The 26,784-nt window shown below is 35.1% G+C and overlaps 1 protein-coding gene across 1 annotated transcript in view; it reads left to right on the top strand.

The window, feature by feature from the left end:
• Window positions 1-16,486, top strand: part of LOC122815262 (extracellular calcium-sensing receptor-like) — a 128,518-nt gene extending 112,032 nt beyond the window's left edge. The window contains exon 7 of the mRNA XM_044087618.1: window positions 15,567-16,486. Coding sequence (XP_043943553.1) covers window positions 15,567-16,486 — 920 coding nt within the window. The remainder of the gene's footprint in view (window positions 1-15,566) is intronic.
• Window positions 16,487-26,784: the final 10,298 nt, after the last annotated feature.

Raw genomic sequence — 26,784 nt, 5'->3', positions numbered from 1 at the left:
TGTTGGTGAGAAGTGGCAGTGGAGTGGCGGAGGGTATTTCTTGGGGGGAGAATTGTGGTTGATGAGGAGGTGAAATTTGAGCTGAATTTGTCAGCCAGCAGATTTGCAATATCTGAGTATAGGTGATGTAATCTGTCATGAAAGGAGATACTGCCAGCCCAGCTATCTGAAATTTTGTAAATGGTTATGTGTCATTTGTGAATGTCAACCTGCTTCATGTAAGATGCTTGTGTTACAACCTTATTAGAACTGTGTATCATGTGTATATCAAACTAGATTTGTACAGATGTGTGTTGAAAAGGGTTTGTAAAGAACTTAACTTAAAGATGCATCTACAGAGTGCCCTACTGAAAAAGAACAGAAATGCATATACACTATTATAACTGTTTAAATGCATATATTTTAACAAGAGAAACTGGAACACAAGAAGTTAACTTCAGAAAAATAGCTGAAATTAAATTACTTTATGGTAGCAAGGAGACACAGAGTCTAAACCTAGGGAACTTTCTGCATTGTCTTGCAAATGTATTAGTGTTTTATGACATCCAGGAAGTACCAAGATTTGAGGAAAAGCCCTTGTGTATATATTTTCTCAGGTAGATGCTAAATGCTACTAGCTGCATCAATGGTTATTTTTCATCTGGGATAGTCAGATAACAAGAAATGATGTAATTCTACAAGCTATCCCAGCAGTAATATTTGAAATATTAATTTGGGAAGTCTGTTAGTGAGAGACAGCATTCTGTATTTGTTTTTGACCTGACAACATCATGATCTACTCACCCCATCTGTCTTACTTTCTCTGAAGTAAATTATTAGGGTACACTATAATTCTTTTAGATATAGTCAGGCATATAGCAAAACTTAGTTTAGATATTTTTCTTTATTTATTTGAGACTGTTCTGCAATGTTGTTTGAAATATTTCCTGTGATTTTGAACTCTGATATCACTGTTCATATATATTTAGTATTGTCTTGTTCTTTTATTATTTATTATTAAATATATCTAAACATTTCATTGTGGCTGATCTTTGTGAGCATATTTAAGCTCTGAGAGAACTTACATATTTATTTGTTGACATTGTGCAGGCACTACTAATATCCTTCCTATTTGTATTGATAGTAACATTCCACAGTAAGATTGGACACCTTTTGTTAAGGGCCTTAAAGTACCTGATAAGGAATAACTGGTGGCTGTGGAAACTATGTTAAAGTCTGGGCAGAAGGCTGCATAGCTAGTAAACCTGTGCCAGCCTTTCCTAGGTGTGTATGTATAACTCAAACTTCAAAGAGTGTGTGTGTAAGCTACTTTGGCAGGGACACAAAGTACTGGTTGGACAGTGAGAATGCTAAAGGTCTTGGCTTGGTCACTCAGCTCTATAGCTGAGCCAGTGGGTATTCTTATTGGGTATTTGGAGAAAGAGAGAGAAACCAACCGCAGACTGACTGTGGTCTCTGTGTGCTCTGTGTGCTCTTAAGGGAAATTACACGATGCAGAGAGCTGGATCTGGAAATACTGTGTGTGTACTTGCCATCCTCCCAATGTATGCCCCCACCCCTGGTACTAGTGGTGAGGATTAAGGCTCCTTGATTACTGGGCTAGAGATAGGGTGTCACACCATCTACAACTAAATCTGTGCATTGTTGTGGTTGCCCTTAAAAATGTGGACATAATCTTTTTTCAAACTGTTCAATTAAAGAAGTGAGTTGTAATATTTGGGGCTATGTGGCTCACAAGAAGATAGGAAGGATAAAACAAAGAGTGCACTAAATAACCAGTCACCATATCACTGAGATATCCACAATAATTTTCAAAACAATACAAAGGTATCATGCACATCTAGGTGATTTAAGTATTTAGAAAGCTCATCAGATGACTATCATGCACAAATAAATTCAGATTTAGTACAATAGACTTACCCTTATAGAACAGGAATATGCATACCTGGAAATGCTAGGTGACAGAGTCTCACAAGGGATAATTGGCTAAGCTTAAAATGGCTCACAAGGGCAGTTAGCTTAATACTAATCTATGAATCTATGAATTAGCAAGAAAACAGAGCCAACAGAATAGGGGAATAGAATGAACCACTTTTTAATGAAAGAAAAGATTCATGTGTACTCATCTACAAGCTCTAAGCTAAATGATTAAAGGGCAGATCTGGTCTGTAGGATACCAAATTAAATGTTTTCTAATTACTAGATGTAAGCAAGGATATAGGGAAAAAAACTCATAAATAAAATGCTCCAGACTGTTTACATTTAAAATGTTAGTAAAAAAGTCAAATTGTATACAGTTTCATTGGATAGTTTATCAGCACCTGAAGTGTTACACAGAGCTGCTGCTCATGTAATTGATAGATTGGAAGGTATTGGAAGCCTAACTAGGTCTCTAAGAAAGTTGTAACAGTAATCATTGATAGAACTGTGAACATGATAAATGTTTTGAAATGATTAAGAAACTAAGTAAACATGCCTCACTGTTAAGGTACTCTGATGTAAATAAGCCAGACGTCTTTCAAGCAAATGTTACTCTGAATGGCATAGCTCAGTTGTCCAGGGGATACAAATATTTACAGAAGAACAAAAGAGATATGTAGGCAAGGAACTGCTACCAAGTTCAAATACAGCCTGGAAAAATTACATGAATATGTAAAGAAGTTCTGACAGAAACAGACCACACACCATTATAAAGCATATTCAAAAAAGCTTTTGTACAGGGAATCTCTAAGATTGTACAAGGTGTTAACTAGTCTTCAGAAATGTCATCAGGATGTGAAATACAGACCAGATGTGGAGGTACTCGTAGCACTGTTGAATAGAACATATTTTACAGAGTTGATAGAAGAAGAATGAAAGATTCTCTAAGCAATGCCACAGATAAAACTGATAGATGGTGAAGTAAATGAATTTTAGAAATGCACTGGTGCTTAGGAATGCAGCTGTTCAGGTCATTATAATGAAAGGATGGTCAGAATAAAAATCACCACTGAGGTAAGAATTTTGGTTTTATTTGTTTTTCAGAGAAGAAATAAGTTGTGTATAACATTTAATGTTCAAATCTGATACAACAATACTAGTTTTTAATAAAACAAAAGGGTACATGTTTGAGAAGACAATTAAGTCACATCTGTGAGTAGTAAAGTGCAAGAGAGATAGTGTCTGGCCAAGTACACATATAGAAATACAAAAAGTAGCACAGAGCTGTGTTATCTGTAGTACATACCATAACAAAAGTCTAAAGGAAGAAATTGCAACCTTGCATACTTGGTAGTTCCACACAGTCAATGTTTTCACATTAAATACAAATGCACTACTATAGAGTTAGTAGAGATAGAACTAGCAGTGAATAAGCATCCATATTTTTGATACAGGTGGTAACTGTTGTTATCACGTTGGATAGTGAGATGCACAAGTTAAACAATGCAAGATTTTTCCAACAGTGAATATTCACATATTTAATGACCAGTTCACAATAGCCTCATTCCAATGGACAGTTTTAAAAAATATCCAAACAATAATGAATGCTTGGAGAAAAGAACTGCAGCAAAAGCCATGAAGATTGTGATGCCTCTGTTTTGGAATATAATAGTCAGTAGTTCATCTTTTTATGGGCACAACACTGAAAAGCAAATTATCTGCATCAGCTCCATTAGTGATGCCTGAGAATCAATACAAAATCTGTTTATTTTTGGAAGAAAATCCTGTTTTTTTTTTTTTTCAGAAGTAGAGAAACTGTACAAATGTTTTCTAAATATTTCCAAATAGAAAACAAAATTTAAGAAACTCTGCATGGTAATTTCTAAGTATCAATGGCAAATGCATATTTTTAGTGGTATGTTAGATGACATCATTCATATACAACAGACAGTTTCTGTGATCTTCCTGCAGATATGAAATTATTGGTGTTAATAATAACTCCTTAAATAAACTGACAGGTATATTTTTAGGTTGTGCATAAATTAGGCTAGATATCTGTCTCTATACATATATATATATATATATATATATATATATATATATATATATATATATATGTAGTTAAGGTGTTTGCCACAAACACAAGGTGCAGGGTTTGAGTCTCACAAGAGATAATTGGCTAGGCTTAAAATGGCTCACAATGGCAGTTAGCCTAGTACTAATCTATAAATAAATATATATATATATATATATGTATATATATATATATATATATATATATATATATATATATATATCTCACTCGAGATATATATAGACAGAGTGACAGGGAAGGGATAGATAGATAGCAAGGGAGAGAGAGAGAGATGGAATATATAAAAGTTATCAGCAAGTTAGCTTATCACATGTACCAGATTTATTTCCATGAAAGATCACAGTACAGACCAGAGAACTTATCATTCCCCCCCTTGTTCAAACTCATACAAGGCCATGTCCAACCCAGAATTGATGAACATGCTTCACCTCAAAAAATCTAGATCCCTCAGAACTACAAGGGCGGGAGACTTAAACCTTGACATGGTTATTAATAGGACGTGCTAGAGGGACAGATTCATCACCCAGAGACTCCCTATGCTGTGGAACAAAATCCCGGTACATGTGAGGCAGAGCACCTTGCTGGCTTTGTTCAAGAGAAATCTTGACCAATGGATGGGAGATCGCAGATATACCCCAGGGATTATCTCTGTGTCTCTGCTTGACAGAGGCACAGCAAAATAATGGGCATAGTATCCTTCAAACTAAAGGGGTGGCGAAAGCCACAAAACTCTGGCTAGGCTTATAAATGCCCTTGGGCAGATAGCCTAGTATGAACCTATGAACCTATGAACCTATGTGTATACCTGTATATAATTAGCATGGGATCTGGGGTAAAAATATATTTTAATGTTTTTTTTTTTTAATTTTTTGATCAGTTGGTGATCAACAACTTGTGTTTGATTACTTGCTGTATGATGAGTTGATTTTTTGATAGAGTGACACACACACACACACACACACACACACACACACACACACACACACACACACACATGGACACACACACACACACACACACACACACACACACACACACACATCTATACGTACATGTGTGTGTTCCCTGCAAAAGTGTTTTATTTGGTTTTTTTTAGCTTAAATTTTGCATGCATGAAGGCTGTCAGCATCAGCATTTTTACATTTCTGTTTTGATGTTTTGTGTGTCAGTGTGGGGTGTATTCAATGTTTCTTCTACACAGATGAGTGTGTGTGTGTGTGTGTGTGTGTGTGTGTGTGTGTGTGTGTGTGTGTGTGTGTGTGTGTGTGTGTGTGTGTGTCTCTCTCTCTCTCTCTCTCTCTATATATATATATATATATATATATATATATATATATATATATATATATATATATATAAACATCTGTAGGCATCTATTTAATCACATTAAAACCAATGTTTTTGTGGGGAAAGGCAAACCCTCCTGGACCTCCCCAGCTAATTATATATACCAAATTCAAGGTCTCACAGCACTGGGAAAATGGCATAAAAACTTTCATAGTATAATTTCAATTTTATAAATATTTTGTGGGGTTTTTTTTGCCCTTTTGGTCCCCAGTACTCAGTGCCCACACTGGGTCTACCAGCTACTATCCAACCCCTGTACTTATTCCATATTTGATAGTGCCAGTTGAGGATCCTGAGAGTGCTCTAGGGGATTACCTTATCTGTGCTTCATCCAGGAGAATTTATTTTTTGCCCTATCCACTACATTTCCCTACTCCTCCATGCTCATTGATTATGCCTGAGGCAACCCCCTGTCTTTGGACCACTCTTCCCCTTAGGGAGCATATCAACTAGCATCCTTCTACATGGAATGGGCATGACTATTCTTTCCCTTTCACTCTGTCATTCACTCAAGCAGCTAATCGAACCTGAGTAATCTGGGCCGTAGTCAGGGCTTTATCCTTTTGTGCCATCATCATGGCTATCATCAATATTTTGTGCTTAGCTGTTTTTTTTTTTCAGTTTAGACTTTTGTTTTCTGTTTTTTTCAGTTTAGATTATTTTTATATCAACATTTTACTGTAATTCTTATACTGTTTTAGATCATTTTAGGTAATCAAATACAAGCACACATATATCTATCTATAGAGTTATCTGTCTTTCTCTCCTCCACTCTCTCTCTCTCTCTCTCTCTCTCTCTCTATATATATATATATATATATATATATATATGTATGAATGTATTTATATATATATATATATATATATATATATATATATATATATATATGTGTGTATATATGTATATATATATATATATATATATATATATATATATATATATATATATATATATATATATATATAGATCCACTTTGAATCATTGAATGTTCAGAACATCGACATTCTAATCATTGAGACCAGAACATTGATGTTCAGAACATCGAAGGTTCAAAATGAACTACACAAAAACAAAAAAACTTACAAAATCTATTTTATGCTGCACCCCCCACATCCCCCGTACTTTAATGTTCCAACTCCGAGATCACACTACAGTGGGGTAAGGGAAATCTCCCGTTTATCGCTATATGCGGTAGCGCTAAACAGGAGATTTCCTGTACCCTACCTGCAATGCCAACACTCATATGGAACACACACACACACACACACACACACACACACACACACACACACACACACACACACACAACATGCAGAGCCTCTTGCTGCCCTGCATGCACACCCAAAATTCTACAATTTCACTTACCTGTCACTTCCACTTTAAACTTTTGATGTTCTGAACATCGATGTTCTGGTCTCGATGATCAGAATTTCTATGTTCTGAACATAATAAAAATCAAAGCCACAAATAAACTAAAACCAGCCAGGAAAGAAAGAAGAGATCCACGAAATCCTGTTATTTAGCGCTTTCGTTTTTTAATAAAAACTTCTTCAGAATACACATACATAGTGAACTAAACCCTTTTTATACAAATACACGCCTTCATAGTTAATGACATCATAATGAAATTACTTAAATTGAATTCAATTACTACAGACCCATTGAGATATCTAAAACATTAAATACATTGTTTTAAACCATATTACAATAAAAAAACATAGAATATATACTGTATTTTGTTCAAATCATAAAAATCCTTAACTTATTATACTTTTATTCAAAAATAACCTTCAGATTTTAATATGAGAGTGGAACTGATAGATGTATTCGTGTTTAAACCTGGAAATGATGTTGCATTAGTTTTTAACTGCCATCTTAGTTCCCTATTTTCCAAAAAATCATTAAGGGGACCACCTCTATCTCCAACTGTAACTTGTTCTAATACTGAAAATCTAAAATCATGTCCCCATTATTAATAATGTGCACTGCCAGAATATTTTTTAAATCTTGTTTTTTAATATCATAGGAATGTTGATACATTCTGCTCCTAAGAGCATTAATAGTCTTCCCGATATAAAAACAAGGACATTGCGTGCATGTCCCTATATAAACAACAGCCTTGCTGTTGCAGGTAAATTTTTTCTTGTATATATATTTGCCATAATTTGGGATAAACAACTCAGTGCCTTCTAGAATATGTTTACACTGCAGACAAAAACCACATTTAAACATTCCCTTGGGCCCAGAGTGAATCTCTTGTACCCTCTCTACCATGTTTTTTATAGTAATGTCCTTCTTGTAAACAATATTAGGTTTTATTCCCACAGTATCCAAAAATTCTTTATTAATATTGAATACATTCCAGTTACGTTGAACAATGTTGCTTATACTTTTAAACTGCTGGTTATATCTAAAAATACCAACACTATGAAATGACTTATTGTTCTGGCTATAAGAACTTTTCATACCTTCAACTAAAATATTAGGACCCTTACCTAATAATGGAAAAAAATATACCTTGTTCCCTTTTAGATACCACCTCCTTTAATGTATTTTCCGAAAATTCTAAGGGATAGCCTCTAATAACCAGCATACCTTTAAGAATTTCTATTTGACCTAAAAACTCATAGAAGTCTGAAACCATTCTTGCTAGTCTAACCCCTTGACCTTTTATTAGTGACTTCTTCTGATAGATAGGGTGAAAACTGGAAAAATGTAAAAGTGTATTGGAATAAGTGGGTTTCCTAAAAATTGTCGTTTCAAAACAACTTTTCATTCTATTTTTACTTATGGTGATGTCTAAATAATTAATTTTCTCATCCAAAATGGTATGAGAAAATTCCAAAAATTCTGTACTAACACCAATAAACTCAAGGAATTCATTTAACATATCCTCACTATCATTCCATAGGATGACGATGTCATCCAAATATCGCCAGAGTTGTGCATATTTACTGGTGAATACATATTCCTTATAGCCAGAAAAATAAGTCATTTCATAGTGTTGGTATTTTTGGATATAGCCACCAGTTTAAAAGTATAAGCAACATTGTTCAACGTAACTGGAATGTATTCAATATTAATAAAGAATTTTTGGATACTGTGGGAATAAAACCTAATATTGTTTACAAGAAGGACATTACTATAAAAAACATGGTAGAGAGGGTACAAGAGATTCACTCTGGGCCCAAGGGAATGTTTAAATGTGGTTTTTGTCTGCAGTGTAAACATATTCTAGAAGGCACAGAGTTGTTTATCCCAAATTATGGCAAATATATATACAAGAAAAAATTTACCTGTAACAGTAAGGCTGTTGTTTATATAGGGACATGCACGCAATGTCCATGTTTTTATATCAGGAAGACTATTAATGCTCTTAGGAGCAGAATGTATCAACATTCATATGATATTAAAAATCAAGATTTAAAAAATATTCTGGCAGTGCACATTATTAATAATGAGGGACATGATTTTAGATTTTCAGTATTAGAACAAGTTACAGTTGGAGATAGAGGTGGTCCCTTTAATGATTTTTGGAAAATAGGGAACTAAGATGGCAGTTAAAAACTAATGCAACATCATTTCCAGGTTTAAACATGAATACATCTATCAGTTCCACTCTCAGATTAAAATCTGAAGGTTATTTTTGAATAAAAGTATAATAAATTGAGGATTTTTATGGTTTGAACAAAATACAGTGTATTTTCTACGTTTTTTTATTGTAATATGGTTTAAAACAATGTCTTTAATGTTTTAGATATCTCAATGGGGCTGTAGTAATTGAATTCAATTTAAGTAATTTCATTATGATGTCATTAACTATGAAGGCGTGTATTTGTATAAAAAGGGTTTAGTTCACTATGTATGTGTATTCTGAAGAAGTTTTTATTAAAAAACGAAAGCGCTAAATAACAGGATTTCATGGATCTCATCTTTCTTTCCTGGCTGGTTTTATGTTCTGAACATTCGATGATTCAAAGTGGATATATATATATATATATATATATATATATATATATATATATATATATATATATATATATACGTCAAAACAGCAACACTCACATGTTCGACTCCACATCATCGACACTTCATAACATCGATGTTTCAGGTAAGCGATCTTCCCCCTCACAGGACCCATGGTAGCACTTGTTTCTGTCTTTTAACGTGTAAGGTTTACGTCAGTCTTCAAAATGTACCCTGACAGCGTTGTCCTTACCTTCTTAATAGTGAAACGAGTGCTACCATGGGTCCTGTGAGGGGGAAGATCGCTTACCTGAAACGTCGATGTTATGAAGTCTCGATGATGTGGAGTCGAACATGTGAGTGTCGCTGTTTTGACTTGTCGATCAAGTAATAGGTACCCATATATATATATATATATATATATATATATATATATATATATGTGTATATAGATAGATAGATAGATAGATAGATAGATAGATAGATAGAGAGCTATAAAGAGAGAGAAATTTAGATTTTTCATGCTGACTGACCATACATACGTTAGCCTATTGGTGACACCTTGATCCCTGATGTAGGTCTTAGCTTCATAAAGACATTGATGTTAATACACAGATATGGATAATATTCATAAGTAATGTAAAAACATATTAGAGAATCACCCCACTACAAAAATTGTTAAAATAAAATGATTTGTGGAAAATGGCAGTATTTTGAACTGTGGCAAAATCCAGCAAAGAGGAGGTTCAATAAAAGCATTTCATTGATGTAGCAGTCATAAATTAGTACAGGCTCAGTGACAAAAAAGAAAACATCAGTTACTGAGGGTAAGCATGGAATATTGTTTTAACTGTGGTGAAAGCACATCTGAGTAAATAGTATACCGTGTTATGTATGCTTGTGCAATGATCAATAAATTATGAGCCATGCAATGTTTATGATTATATCCATCATAGGTGTTAAGGCAAACTCTTCCTCTGAATACTTTGCTTTTCTTGGGACACAAGGGATGGAATTTGATATGCTTGTACACGCAAAGCTCTAAGAAGTAAAATTAGCATAAAATAATGTCAGCTTTCCATGACTGATAAACCCCATCATAGTTTCATCCCATCGCCGCAAAACAATCACATATCTAATGTATAGTCATTTCGCCATCATCTTCACCTATCCCTTTTGGCTAGATGTGTATGTGCCTAGTGTTACATTTCATATCCATAATTATACTCCTTTTACCACATATCGCATTATACATATTTCCATCTTCAACTTCCCAAAGCATTAAATAAATACATACATAAATAAATAAATGAGTGAATTCATATACAACATCATTACCATTTTCTGTGCAAAACTGGGAAAAAGGGTTGTGGATGGATGAATTTTCTTGTAATCCACAGGTTAATAGCTGCTTTTATGGTTTGTGGTCACATGTCATTATAAACAAGTAACTCATTGAATATATTTAAAATTGTTCACATGTACACCCAGCATAGTTTTAGAATTAAGTGTTTTGCCCAATCTTACGAGAAGATGCCGTCTGTTTCACAAAACTGAATATCCTACAGATGGACAGTGGTCTCACTTTCGATAACCAATTCGCCACAACAGTCAGGAAATCCTTCTATGTGGCACACCTCATCACTAAGGGCTTCTCATCCAGAAAAAAAGAGGTCATTGTTCCACTGTACTCATCCCTCATTAGATCCATTACAGAGTATAATGCCCCGTTTGGTATGTACGTCACAAGACACCTGCAACAGCTGGAAAGGCCACAGAAATACCTCACTAAAAGAATCACAGGCCTAAAGCAGATGCCATATGCTGACCATCTAAAAAACTCCAGCTATACTCTGTGGCATATCGTCTACTCAGAGGCGATCTCTGCTTAACATACAAGGCCATGTCAAACCCTGAGCTGTTGGACATGCTCCACTTAAAGAAATCCCAATCCCTCAGAGCCACACACTCCAGGGATCTAAACCTTGTCATCACAATGAACAAAACATGCTGGAGGGACCCAGAGACTCCCCATAATCTGGAATAGACTGCCCATACATGTCAAGCAGAGTACCTCCTTGGCCCTCTTCAAAAGGAACCTTGATGATTGGATGGGAGATAGGAAATTCACCCTGGGGAACATGTCAGTCACCCTGCTAGACAAGGGTCCAGAGAAGTAAATATTGTGGGAAGAAATATCCAGGGAATTGTTATGGCTAGGTTTGTATAGGCCCTAGGGCCAATAGCCTAGTACCAACCTATGAACCTATGAACCTATGGATATCATTTCAAAAATGCCTTGGAACTTTTAAAAATACCCCAAATCTTGTATGGACTTTAAATATTATATAACTTAAATGAAGTAATCCTAATATAGTAGGATCAGAAGTAATGCAAAAGATCTTATATGAGCCATATCTAACAATCCTTTATTAACAGAAAACTATAACAATGTCCATAACTTCTCTTGCAGTTCTAAGCGATTCACACTTTTAACTTTCAATATAACTTTCCTCTGTAGATAAGTGAGCATCATTATACAAACAATAGGCATTGTTACAGGTAAGAATTTGTGCTACTAAACATTTGAAAAGATGTTAGGAGGCAGATCAATATTTCTTGTGCTCATCTTACATAGAATTACAAAAGTAACACAATACGCTTTTCAAACAACATAACTTTTTGACAAGCCATATATTCTTGTGTCTTTAAAATGAAAAGTAAATGAGAAATATTCTCAATGCTGTTTTCACTTATAGTACGACTGCAATCTTCAGTAAAGTAAGAAGCACTAAAATGCACTTAGTACATTTATTAGTTAGTTTTGGAAGAGTACCTCTTAAGTACAGGAAAGCTTACTATAATTTTATACACATTGAAATTTGGTTTGAAACAACTGAATTTACAGTCTGAAACAATTGAGTTTGCAGTCATCTGTATACATATATAAGCAACTTGAATCTGTTATAAATTCTGGAAAAAATGAAAACTAAATAAAGTTGGTCCACAGACAGAAGTGTGGGATACTTTGGTACCAGTATATTTCCCCTTTAAGGACTGACTACTTAATTGTTTACCTTCTAGTCATCATTACAATTAGTTTAGAACATTAAAGCTGATTATATATATATATATATATATATATATATATATATATATATATATATATATATATATATATATATATATATATATATATACATATATATATATATATATATATATATATATGGATGACAACACCAAGGCTGTGTGAGTATGGCGGTGATGACGAACGGTGCGTTGCTGAGGTAAGTGTGGAGATTGACGGTGGGGGATAGGGGTGGGTTAAGTGAGTTAGGTGGGCTTGTAAGGATTTTGGTGTGCTTGTGTTGTGTGTGTGGTTTGTGGAATGGGGATGTGTTTTGTTTTGTATGGGGTTTCTGTGTGGTTTCGTGTTTATGGACTGTCGAATATGTGGTGTCGGTGATGTGGTTGTCGGTGTTGTGTGGTTTCGATTATGTCAGGTAGAACCATATATACACACACATATATATATATATATGTGTGTGTGTGTGTGTGTGTGTGTGTGTGTGTGTGTGTGTGTGTGTGTAAAAATGGCTGCATGGCTGCATGAGAAATACTATCAAATGATTTTGCTATGACAATGTAACTGCTACAGCTAATCCCAGATCCCAGGCTTTGTGTAATGACAAAGACTCACCAAATTGCTAAAAATGATATGGAAGAAGAGAGGTCATGCTGATAAATATATCAACTATCAAGTCCATTTAAGTGATAACTTGTCAGTTCTAAAGTATAATTTTAAAATATTTACCAGCTACACCAGAAAGCTACAAAGCTTATCTATAATATGATGATTTTATACAGCACCTTTAAAAGTAAGTGTCACACTACTTACCCTCCTTCTGTCTAAACATTTTTCAAATCAATTCATGCATTTATTATTATTTCACAACTAAAAAACTATTACAATGATTTCTTTACATTGTTTCAGGTCATATCCATTATTTCATGTCTTATAGAAAAAGGCATCTTCCTTCTTACACTTCATTTTTCATTGTACATATAGGTACATACACTTGTGTGTCTATCTAACAGCCAACTGCCTTAATTTACTATTTAAATTAATCCTATGCAATCTGCACACAACAGCTGTAATAATTTCTTCTAAAATAGTTCACCCATACTGCAGAACATGTAATGCTATGACTGCATCAAACTGTTTATTTCTTTTAATTTCTATATGAATAAACTACAGTTTCCATTGTCTTAGCTAGCTTTCTTTTTAATTCCCTATTTTCATATTCCATTCCAGCATTCCATGTCATCTTCCCTCATTTTATTTATCCAAAATCTACAGATACTTAATATCATTAAATTCTCCTCATCTTTACATAGTGAAACACTAATATCATTTCTGGTTCGTCTCCTATCTATATATTTATTCCATATTTAATTGGAATCACATAGTAAGCTGGAACACATTTCCGTCATACTGTTCTCAATATCCCCCTAGAGTACATACATTCCTACATCAGAACAGACCACATATAACAAGGGTCTTTATCACGATCAATCAATCAATCAATCAATCAATCAATCAATCAATCAAAATAACAAAGAAACCTTAAAGAACAGAGGAACTGATTTTTATTGGAAAATTAGGATGACTCAGACCTTTGCGTCTCCCTATTTTTCTATATACGTACTGAGAAACATGTAGATGCTTCTTTACCAACAGTATATTATTCCAACCAAAAAATAGGCATACTCAGTGCCTTTCAGATAACTGTCAAGTAACTACCTGCTTTGTAGATAAATGAGTGTCCCCCTCATACCCTGGTTTGTTGCTGATTTCCTCCTGCATAACTACTCCTACTTGAATTGTAGCCATGGTGACCAGACCACTTTCCTTTACTCTGTAGCCTCCATATTACTTCAACATCCTAGCCTAACTGACCTTGCAGCATGTTGCTTAGAGAAAGACTATAATAACAGACATTTCCAGCCAAAATGAAAGCAGTTATCTCATGTTTTTAAACCTTTGAATGTGAATCTTTCCACCATCTCTGATTTTCACTGTTTATATAATGCACATATATATTGAGTTTTGTCAGTCACTCTGTATATAATACCATTTATACACTAAACCCAACTACAATATTCATTTTGTATATAATGCATTTTTATATTTCATTTTTTTTTTGCCATTTACTCTGTATATAATGTCATGCATCTATTGTGTTTATCTCAGGCTGAGAGCAAGTAAGTACTATGGCATAAGTGCTCTACCAGCGTTAACATGTTTGAAATAAATAGATAAATTAATGAATAATATTCCCCTTTAGTTTGTAAGTTTCTGTCACATAACTGTGCCTGAGTGAGGGTATTTTCTCCGCATGTGGCAGGTATTGAGAATCGGCAGAGATCAAATCTGAAACTCACAAGCATGGCAAAATTGATTTATTGATATGGTGTGTGTGTGTGTGTGTGTGTGTGTGTGTGTGTGTGTGTGTGTGTGTGTGTGTGTGTGTGTGTGTGTGTGTGTGTGTGTATATATATATATATATATATATATATATATATATAGATATATATAGATATGTATATATATATATATATATATATATATATATATATATATATATATATATATATATATATATATATATAGATATAGATATATAGATAGATATGTATATATATATATATATATATATATATATATATATATATATATATATATATATATAGATAGATAGATATAGATATATGTGCATGTGTACTAATGCATGCATGTGAGTATGTCTCAGCATGGAGGGTAAGTGCATCTTAACAAGAGGTGGCAAACTGGTAAGGCAGAAAGCCGATCTAGATGGGATGCCAGTGCAACAGTGCAGGCATAAAATCTGCTGTCTATATTCAGACAGGTAGTCACGGCTTCTGTAGCTTCATCAGCTTTCCAGTTCATCTCTGGAGTGTTGTTGGGAAATGGAGACCCCCACCAGAAGCTCACCAGAATACAAGAACATGCAAATCCATACAGAAGGTACCTCAGCATTGAACAGAACAGAATCAAAGCACATGATGAAGAAATAAAGAAACCTGAGTGTAGTTTTTTATTTAAAGTTCTGCAAATTCTAGGCTTTAGAATATGTGCATGATTAGTGAAAAAGTGAAGTCATGACAAACAAATTGATTGTAGTCACTGATCTGTAACCTTTGTTTTTGCAGACTGTTCAGAATGTTTCCATTGTCCTGAATATTACTGGCCTAATGACAGAAAAGATAACTGCATTCCAAAGCCTTTTGAATTCCTCTCCTATGTTGAACCCTTAGGAGTATCCCTTTGTACCAGCACCATTATCACCTGTCTTCTCTGCAGCTGTATTCTGTGTATATTCATTATGAATCGCAACACTCCCATTGTGAAGGCCAACAACCGATACCTAAGTTATGTCCTGCTTCTTGGCCTCATGTTTTGTTCTCTTTGCTCCTTTATATTCATTGGTTATCCAATGAAGCTGACATGCATGCTGAGACAGTCTTTGTTTGGTGTTATATTTTCCATCAGCGTATCTTGTATTTTAGCAAAGACAATTACAGTGGTTATTGCCTTCAATGCAACCAATCCTGCAAGCAAACTTCATAACTGGGTAGGGTATGAAATCCCTAACTCTGTTATCATTGTGGGTTCATCTGTTCAGTTTCTGATATGCACTGCCTGGTTGATTTCTTGCACTCCATTTCCAAATCTTAACATGGAATCTGAAGAAGGGAAGATTATTGTTGAATGCAACGAGTGTTCTGTTGTTGCCTTCTGGTGCATGCTGGGATACCTGGGATTCCTGGCCACAGTTAGCTTTTTTGTAGCCTTCCTGTCAAGAAAGTTGCCAGATAGCTTTAATGAAGCAAAATATATCACATTTACCATGCTTATGTTTGTCAGTGTGTGGTTGTCATTTGTTCCTGCATATCTGAGCACAGGAGGAAAATACATGGTGGCAGTAGAAGTGTTTGCTATCATTTCTTCTACGGCTGCAATGTTGGGGTGTATATTTTTTCCAAAATGTTACATTATTTTGCTGAGACCTGAACTGAACTCTAGAGAATATTTAGTAGGAAAGGCAGGTATTAGTAGCAAAGCACAGTGAATCTTTATTTTTTCTTATCTTTATCGATTTTTAGTTCAGTACACCAAATAAAACAGTGCGTCAAAACACTACATGTTACTGTAGCGTACAATGGCATCTATAACAGCTAATTAAGGTTTAAAGTTATCTAATAACAGATGGATTAACAACTAGATTCAATAGCATTTGCTCAAGCTAAGAATAAAATATTGAACTACCATGAAAAATACAAGCAGAAGTTGCACTGAGCTTGAACAAAAATGTGAAATAAATGATTATGACAGGGTGAGTTATTTAACAAATATTTGCTAGGACTACACTGATAAACCAGAAGTTATTTGTCACATAAAACCTGATCAATAACTTCAAAAACTATAAAAGAACAATAAATAACGCAAATATAAAGAAGGCACACATATAAAAACATATCTATATTTTGTCCAGCAACATAAACCTATAAATTCTATAACTATTTAAATCAGAGATATAAAACTGTATATCATATAAAATTCAAATGCAGTAACAAAGCAAGTAAAGGATGAAATCATACCCAATGGCTCATTTTAGAAAAGGGTATGCAATTAATAACAGATTGCTAACAAATGTATCTCTTGCATTCATTTAAGTGAACCTTTTTAGAGAAATCTTGGCTGTGGTCAATCAGCAAAGAACCATTTGTATCGTCTCATGGTAAATTTGTTCAGGGATAATGTAATAGGACAGGAACAGAATGATTCACTTTTATTTTTAATGATGAATGTAATATGTTAAAAAAGTAACAAATAAAATAAAATAAACCACCAAAAACTATAGCGTCTCTCTCAGGCGAACATTGTTCTTACTGATAACTAATCAGTCCCACCTGATGTAAGCACAGCATTCTGGTTTCTCTGTAAGCACAGCATTCTGGTTTATCTTCACGAATCATTCTACACTGCCCTGATCCTGTTTAATGTACACAATGCACAACTAACTAAACACTAACAAATGTAGACTGTATTATCTACCTTTACTGCCAGCCTTTCCAATATAACCCATTATTTCATAACCCTAAACCAACTCCCGTGGTTGGACTTCAATCATCAACATAAATATACCCAGATAAAATGGCCTATAGCATACCCCACTTGTATAACTATTGCCCAAGCCTCATTAAATGGCATTCCATGTCTAATGACAGTCTCCGTATTAGAACAAAAGAAGAAAATTTAACAATCACCATGGGGATTTTCTCTTCTTATGATAAATTTCAAAAATCTGGAATATGCTCTTTTCATATATTACAAGTAATTTCAAAATATATTATCTCAAAAAGAAATAAAATGAAAACGTACATACCAATCACTAGCCAATATTGAAGTTGCAGGTAATTATTACAACTATGTGTATAGTAATATGGTTATAAAAACATACACAATTTATTCTTCAGAACATAGATAAGCCTTGCATCATATATCATCATCAACATTTGTTGTAATATGAATGATAGCCTTATTACAGTAGAACTGTTAGTAGACATGAAAAAAGCTTTTGAAATGGTTAACCACCACCTACTATTCAGTAAACTAAAAAGGTGTAAATTTTAAAATAATACTATTAATTGGTTCAAATTTAATGGGAAAATGGAACATACAAATCAAGTCAAACCTTTCTTTCTCACAGTTAAGTACTCCAGACTGTTCAAGTAGCTAGGAGGTTGATTGTCACCGTGGAGTAAGGACATGACATGCTGATGCATGCACATTCTCTGGTGAGATGCAGGTTTGAATTCGGTTTACGACAATAACCACTGCCCTGAAAAAGCATATTCAAACACAAACTTCTAATTATCTTAATCAAAAAAGGAGGTTGTACATTTATTTTCATTTGTTTATTTAGTTATTGGTCTGCTTCATTGGAGGTCTGGGGAGAAAAACTCCATTTTACATGCATCACTGATGTTGTTTGCATTGTTTCATCATTTACAGTCAGTTTCATTCATGAGCAACAGTTCCATGAATTACATCATTTACAGCTTTGATTACAAATAGTTAGATGGGTTCTATATGAATACTTTTTTTTAAATAAAGAGTTAGAGCAGCCCATGGACAGGATGGAGGGGGGGAGACATAAGGAAGATAAAAAAGATGAGATGATAGAGGAGGGTATAGTTGTGATATTACATTAAGTTTTGTGCAGCAGGACGTTATGGCACAAATTCATATAGCTATATTAGTACCAGTTTAACCAGGGGTGGTGCAGGTGCAGAGCTGTTTATCTAGCAGGTGTTGCCTCAGTTTACATTTAAAGTCTTTCAGGTTGCAGACTGTTCTTAAATGGAGAGGGTGGTATTTCAGCTATTAGCAAAGCAGTTTGAATACAGGGATTATCCTGCATTGTTGTTTGGTTTAGTTATGGAGAGTAATGGTTTGTCAGTGGAGCATAGAGGTTAGTTAGAAGTGTAATGCTGAATGATGGAGTGAATAGATAGCAATTTTTCATGGTTGAGTAATAGTTTGATGGTTGTTATTAACTGTAAGTATAATAGAGAATTGTTTAGTTTGAGACAATTTAGTTGCTTTAGAGAGATGCAATGATGTAATCTATATTGTTGGTTGGTTTCAAATTTGGCTTCTTTATCGTAGCATTGTTCTAGTTTGGCTGATCGAGGAAAGTTGAGATTGGTTAGGATAGGAGAGGCATATAATAGGGTGGAGAGTAGAAAAGAGCTGTCTTTTCATTTTGTCTAACAGAGTTAGTAATGTAGTGTTGTGCTTACTAGAGGCAGCATTGTTTTTTGTGTGTCTTCTTTATGGATTGCTGAAGGTGGAGATCAAATTTCAGGTGGTTATCTATAATCACTCCTAGTAGTCTGGTATGGGAAACCAGTTCTATATTTGTATTTTTGGATAATGGTATACTAAAGATATTTTTGGGAGGAGACAGAGTTGGGGGGGTGAACAGTAGTAATTTAGTTTTATTTGGATTCAGAATCTGTGAGTTGACCAGACAAGCTTCTATGGAGGAGAAGAATTTCTGGGTGAGTGTTTGTAGCATTTGTAGTGTCCTAGCAGCACATATTAGAGAGAAGTCGGCCATGTATTTACTATGGTGGCCCTTTGGCCCTGTTTTTACAACATTGATAAATAAGTTAAACAGTAGTGATCCTAGGATAGAGTCTTGTGGGAATCTAATGGATATAGGAAGGAAATAGGAGGAAATCATCTTGCCATATCACTACTTGTGACCTATTAGTGAGGTACCCAAGAAATCAGCCAAGTATGGATGGTGATAGCCCATAGGAAGAGAGTTTAGTTAGGAGGATTTGGTAACTAACTGATTGTGTTGAGTGCCTTGGATTGATCCAGATAATAGGGCTGAGATTACAAGACTTGAATGTCTTTTATGATTTATTATATCTGTGAACCTTGGAAGGGCAGTGGTTGCACTGTGACTGAGTCTGAAACCATACTATGAGGGATAGAGAAGGTTATGAGAAGTAATATATGTAATAAATTGAGAGTGACTCCATCTTTCCAAGTGTTTTAACATGGGTGAGTGAATGGAGATTGGTCTATAGTTTAGGTCTATATTAGATAATCGAACATTTGAAAGTTCGACTACCATTTAGTCGACACCATATGATCGAACTTTCAAAAGTTTGAATATCTAATAAAAAAAAATAACTACACAAAACACCTACCTGAATGCTCTAAGCAGGAGGGCAAGCTCCCCTGCACCCCTCATGTGGGGGCTGCACCCCCCCACTCTTTAAATATACCAACTCTGAGATCGCAGTACAGTGCAGAAAAGGGAAATATTCCCATTATGCGCTGTACGGATATCTCTGTTACAACATTCGAACATTCAAAAATCCGATCATATAGTGTCAACCATATGAGATTCCAAATTTTGAATGTTCGAACATTCAATATAGACCCTATAGTTTGTGACCTCATTTGATGAGCTGCCTATTTCACAAAAAAAGAGAGTATGGTGAACTAAGACAAACGAATCTTAAGCATAACTCTGATATGATTGCACTAAAAGGAAAAAAATGCTTATCCCTGGAATCCCATTTAAAAGGAATAATTTGAGGTTCATGATGAATCCAGAATGTGAACTGGGAACCCAATGAACAGACATGAGCCAACAATCACTGCTATATTCTCTTTAATCTTGGACAGAAATATCTATAAATATCTGTTTTTTTTTTTTTTTTAAACATCAGTATTTAAAAACCTGCTTCAACTCCCATTAGTTGGATGTTAAAAAACTATCTATTAGGAAAAAATAAAAATAAGAGACTATTATCAAACTATATAAACTCAGCACTAACTACATTTAAGAAGTTTATAAACAAAATCCCAAATATTAACTGATTTTTTTTTTTCCCATATCCATTACACCTACTTTTTCTGATAGATTTCAAATACATAAAATTAATATAATTAAGAAGGGAACATTATGCTTTTGGCATCAATTGATAGGAAAAGTTTTTTCTAATGATCAGATAATTAATAAGTATAATATAAACATGGTTACTTCTTCAAACTCTAAGGCAGTACCTCACAAATAAAATAGAATTAATACAATTTTCAGTTAAACATAGCATTCCTAAGTTGACTGAATATTTTAATATAATCACAAATTAACTCTATCATGGTGATGGTCACCTGTCCAGCATTTACAAAATTATATTAAAAAAAACATATCTTACAAAGTCATATTGGGATTATTACACATTAATCAATAACCATCCCCAACATGAAGATGACAAAAATCTATTCTAAAATCTTCAAAACATTCAACATTATCAATTCACTGGCAGTTATTTACTTGGAGATATCTGCACAGAAGTTTTTATTCACCTCACAAACTAGCCTTAATATTTGCTTAGTGAGGAACAATGTTGGAGATGTGATATAAAAATAAAAGCTGACTGGCAGCATGTTTTTTATGAATGTAAATGTCTCACTATGTACTGGAACAATATTAACTATTTATTTCAGACTGTTTTTAATGATAACTATCAATTAACTAAATCAATGATTTTATTTAACTCTCCCATACCTGAATGTGTTCTAAAAAAGATCAGTCAATCTTATGGACATTATTAGCTGTAGCACGCAAGACCATTACCATCCACTGGAAAAGTGTGGCTTCTCCTACCATCGAGGAATTTAAAAATTGTGCCTTAACTGTTGGAAGTATGGAAATCTGTACATTGAAAAACATAACTAGCAGACCTACATCATATTATAACTCTTGAATAAAAATAGTGGAAATACTTCAAAAAATTGATAAAGACACATTTATTTTAATTATTTTACATTTGTTAACCAGGGGTGTCTGAGCTGAAAAGGCCCTTTTTCAGCAGAGGCTCGGGGAGAAAAGCCAACATAGAAAAATTACAGATACATTTAGACATGATCAGTATACACACAAATTACAAAAGACATGTTTTTACAGTGGTATGCAGCACATCAACAGATACAGTGGAGAGAACAAACAAAAAAATATTTAAACATAAAGGTACTTAATAGATTTGTGGTGTAGAGCTGAAATTTGGAACATAGGTAGAATACATATATAGTACACAGGTACAGTACATACATTTTATTTTATTTTTATTTATTTTATTTAAAATTTGTTGACTGGGAGTGTCCGACTGGACGTGGGTCCATTTTCAAAAGCTCCACAGTAAAATAAACAGACAGTAGTTACATTGGATTACATAGCGATTAACAATTTAACATAGAAATTACTTACAACATATTTACAGATGAAGAACATAGTACATCAGTAGACAACTAGAATCTTTATCTGTGAAATACATAACAGGCATTAACAAATGTAACAATGAAAAGTTCCTGCTGTATAATAAGTACTAGGCTTATGAGCATCTGAGCTTGCTATCATCAAGGTAGTTAGTGGAGTGGAAAGAAAGGTAGTGGTTGGATGGGGTGGATGATATTAGAGTGGGAGTTGCAAGGGCATAGCCAGCATGTTTTTAGGTGCGCTTTTAATAAAGTTTTAAAGTTGGTGCATGATGGTACGGAGGTAATTGTGGGTGGGAGTTCCATAATTTGGCAGAGAATAGTGCTTCACCAGCAGAGTTATTGGCTTTAGTGATCTGCAAGTGATTTTTGTTGCTGGATCTTAGTGGTCTGGTGGTGCGATAGGGTTGGAGTAGATTCTGGAGGGAGTGGATGGTTTACTAGTTTGTGGGCGAGTGAGAGTTGATACCACTGAAGGAGGTGAGGGAGTTCAAGCCAGCCCAGTTCATACATTGTAGATTAGCCTGACTTTATGTTTTGATTTTCGCACAATGTTCAAATATATTATAATCTGTACAGACACCAATGTATATAGTTTCAAAATGTTATGAAGTTATTTAGTTTTGGGATTTATATATGTTATTTATATTTATTCCATGTAATGTTTTCAAAAGATGATATTTTAATTAAAATAAAAATTGTAAAGAAAAAAAAACACTTAATTTGATATCAAAAGTAAATGCTTACCAAGACTGTCCACCTGACATACTGCTTATGAAAAAACCCTTTGTCAACTTAAGATACATTTTACAGCAAAAGGGCATCCCCACCAAACTTTTTTTATCCCACAACTTTAGTGGTCACATATAAAGACCTTTTTCTCATATTCAGTTCAGTTTCAGAAGCAGAACGTGAACTGACAACAATACAGTTATTGCTGTAGCTGGAGTCATCATAGATGTTCAACATAACAAGGCATTTTTAGAGGGGGGGAGCTCCATAAAGTTTTTAGTGAGAAGTATTTTGCAGTGTTTCTCTGAAAATCCTATTTAATGCAAAAAGCATGTAAATTAATATTAATGATTTAAACCACCATATTAGAAAAATAAATTGCTAAAGTTTATACATGAGTATTATCTGATTTGACGTCTTCAGAAGATAGTAATAGCTGTGGATAATCACACTGTTTTATCTAATTGCAAGACTTTTTCTATGCATTTGTGTATTCTTAGGTTTGCCTCTGATAATCCTACTCTCTAGTTCCAGTACTCAAAGGTTGGAAAAGATTGGAAATAAAATGTGTAGATTGTCATTCCGGCACCCCAACACACTCAAAATTGTGACCTATGAAAAAGTTTCAACAGGTTACCTGTATAAAGTAAGTCTGCATCACTACTTAGTTCACTGTTATTTAACATAATCATACTGGGATAATGCCTTCTACTAAAATCTAAATTACAAGTTAAACAACAAATGTACCCCTTAAGGATGAGCAAGATGATGTGATTTCCTCACTCAAACCCAGTTTAAAACTGTTATCCATGGATAGAACTAGACAAGGCTGGAACCAGCCACATGGAAGCACCTACTCATCTCAATAAGGAATCAGAAATTACTCATCACCTTCAAAAGAAAAGTAAAAGACCACCTACATGAAGAAGGTTTCTGTCATTACTTTAATTTTACTGGTTAAGAGAGCACAGTCTATTTTAATGTGTCTGTTTATAAATGTACACTTGCATGTAATTAATGATCCTACTGGTATAATTCTACATTTGCCTTTAATATTTATAGTAAGTTGCATATATCTACTTTGTAATTTTTCTGTCAGTTCTATATTTCTTTCTTTCTTCTTTTGTTGGGGCCCAGGTTATGACTAAAAATGTTCAGTTCGACCAGCCCACTTATTTGGCTAACAAATAGCCCTTCTTAACCTAGCTTCTACTACTTTTTCCCATAACTTCAAGCTGTGACTGATCAATTTTATCCCTCTGTAGTTACTACAGCTGTGCACATCACCCTTATTCTTAAAGATAGGTACCAAAACACATTTTCTCCACTCCTCAGGCATCCTCTGACTTTCCAAAATTTCAATAAACAATCTAGTTAAAAATTCCACTGCCATTTCTCCTAAGCACCTCCATGCTTCCATTGGGATGTCATCTGGGCCAACAGCCTTTCCATTCTTCATCCTCTTCATAGATGTCCTTACTTCTTCCTTGCTAATCTGTTTCACTTCCTGATTCACTATCCCCACATCATCCAACCTTCTCTCTCTCTCTCATTCTCTTCATTCATCAGCCTCTCAAAATACTCTTTCCATCTACTCAACATACTCTCCTCTCTTGTGAGTACCTTTCCCTCACTATCCTTTATCACCCTTACCTGCTGCACATCTTTCCCAGCTCTGTCCTTCTGTCTAGCCAATCAGTACAGGTCCTTTTCTCCCTCTTTAGTGTCCAATCTCTCATACAACTCTCCATACGCCTTATCCTTAGCTTTCGCCACCTCTCTCTTTGCCATGCGCCTCATCTCCTTATACTCATGTCTACTTTCTTCATCTCTTTGACAATCCCACTTCTTCTTCGCCAGCCTCTTCCTCTGTATACTCTCCTGTACTTCCTCATTCCACCACTAGGTCTCCTTGTCCTCCTTCCTCTGTCCAGATGTCACATCAAGCACCTTTCTAGCAGTCTCCCTTATTAGCTCTGCTGTAGTTACCCAGCTATTCGGTAACTCTCCACTGCCTCCCAGTGCCTGTCTTAACTCTTCCCTAAACTCCACTTCACAATCACACTTTTTTAACTTCCACCATTTAATCCTTGGCACTGCTGTCACACTCCTCCTCCTCTTCTTGATCACCAACGTCATCCTACAGACCACCATTCTATGCTGCTTAACTACACTTTCCCCTGCCACCACTTTACAGTCTCCAATCTCCTTCAGACTGGCCCTCCTACACAGGATATAATCCACCTGTGTGCATCTTCCTCCACTCTTGTACATCACCCTATGCTTCTCCCTCTTCTTAAAATACATATTCACCACAGCCATGTCCATCCTTTTCACAAAATCCACAATCATCTGACCTTCTGCATTCCTCTCCTTAACACCATACCTACCCATCACTTCTTCATCCCCTCTGTTCACTTCACCAACATGCCCATTAAAGTCTGCTCCAATCACTAGTCTCTCACCCTTGAGTACACTCACCACAACTTCATCCAACTCACTCCAAAATTTCTCTTTCTCATCCATCGCACACCCAACATGTGGAGCATATGCACTAACAACATTCATCATTACACCATCAATTTCGAGCTTCATAAACATCACTCTATCAGACACTCTCTTCACGTCTAAAACACTCTTGGCATATTGTTCCTTTAGTATAACCCCTACCCCATTTCTTCTGCCATCCACACCATGATAGAACAATTTGAACCTGTTTCCTAAACACCTGGCCTTACTTCCCTTCCATCTGGTCTCTTGCACGCACACTATATCAACCTTCCTTCTCTCCATGATATCAGCTAGCTCTCTTCCTATATCAGTCATACTGCCAACAATCAAAGTGCCTACCCTCACTGCTACACTCCTAACCTTCCTCCTCTCTTCCTGCCTTCGGGCATGCCTTTGCCCTCCTCTTCTCCTTCGGCCAACAGTAGCCCAATTTCCGCCAGCACCCTGTTGGCTAACAGTACTGGTGGCGGTCATTGTTAACCTGGGCCTCGACTGATCCAGTATGGAAATATGAAATTTTTGCACCATACTTGATGTGGCAGAATTTTTACACAGGATGCCCTTCCTGACGCAACCCTCTCCATTTATCCGGGCTTGGGACCGGCACAAAGAAATGCACTGGCTTGTGCATTTATTATACCCTGGCTTAGGAATGGGGTCCATTCCCACCATAATATTATAAACCCAAAACACTTAAAGAAATCAAATGGACAAGTTGGCCAGAATGTATTATTAAAATGGTTTGTCCAGACCACCTATATGAGGAAGGAGGACTCTCACATGACTGCAAGGCAAAAATCCAGTGCCAGGGAACAATCTTCAAAATAAATACCTCAGCTAACAGAACTGTAAAATCCCATTAGCTCATTAATCACATCTCTCTAGAAAGCCAGTGAGGAGAATGCACAGAAGTTGGGGGCAACTGATAGAAGGCTTGCAAGACAGCAAGCAGATATGCCATCATATATCAGAAAGCTGAAATCATAGGTCACTCTGTTCAAATTTTAGACCAGCACAAAGAGAACAGAAAATTAGAAATTAATATCTATCGACTAGAAAACAGATCAAAGACAAACTGCCTCACCCCGCCAGGCGTCACCTCAGTAATGCGTACTAACAAGTAATCTTGTCCTGCCCTTAACCCCTCGTCATACCTAAGAAAACCCTTCCTGTAACACTGACACTACGCAAGACACACTCATACACACAAACACACTACAAACATAACATCTAACCCCTTACTTAACCCTACCCCTAATCCTGGAATACACACACACTCATATGCAAACACCCAACACCTATACCCTTAACTTTACC

Source organism: Protopterus annectens, chromosome 1.part1, assembly GCF_019279795.1.
Source record: "Protopterus annectens isolate FY-2018-M chromosome 1.part1, PAN1.0, whole genome shotgun sequence".
Classification (NCBI taxonomy): domain Eukaryota; kingdom Metazoa; phylum Chordata; order Ceratodontiformes; family Protopteridae; genus Protopterus; species Protopterus annectens.
Note: the sequence above shows the minus strand (reverse complement) of the source record. Positions and strands in the feature narration are given on the sequence as shown.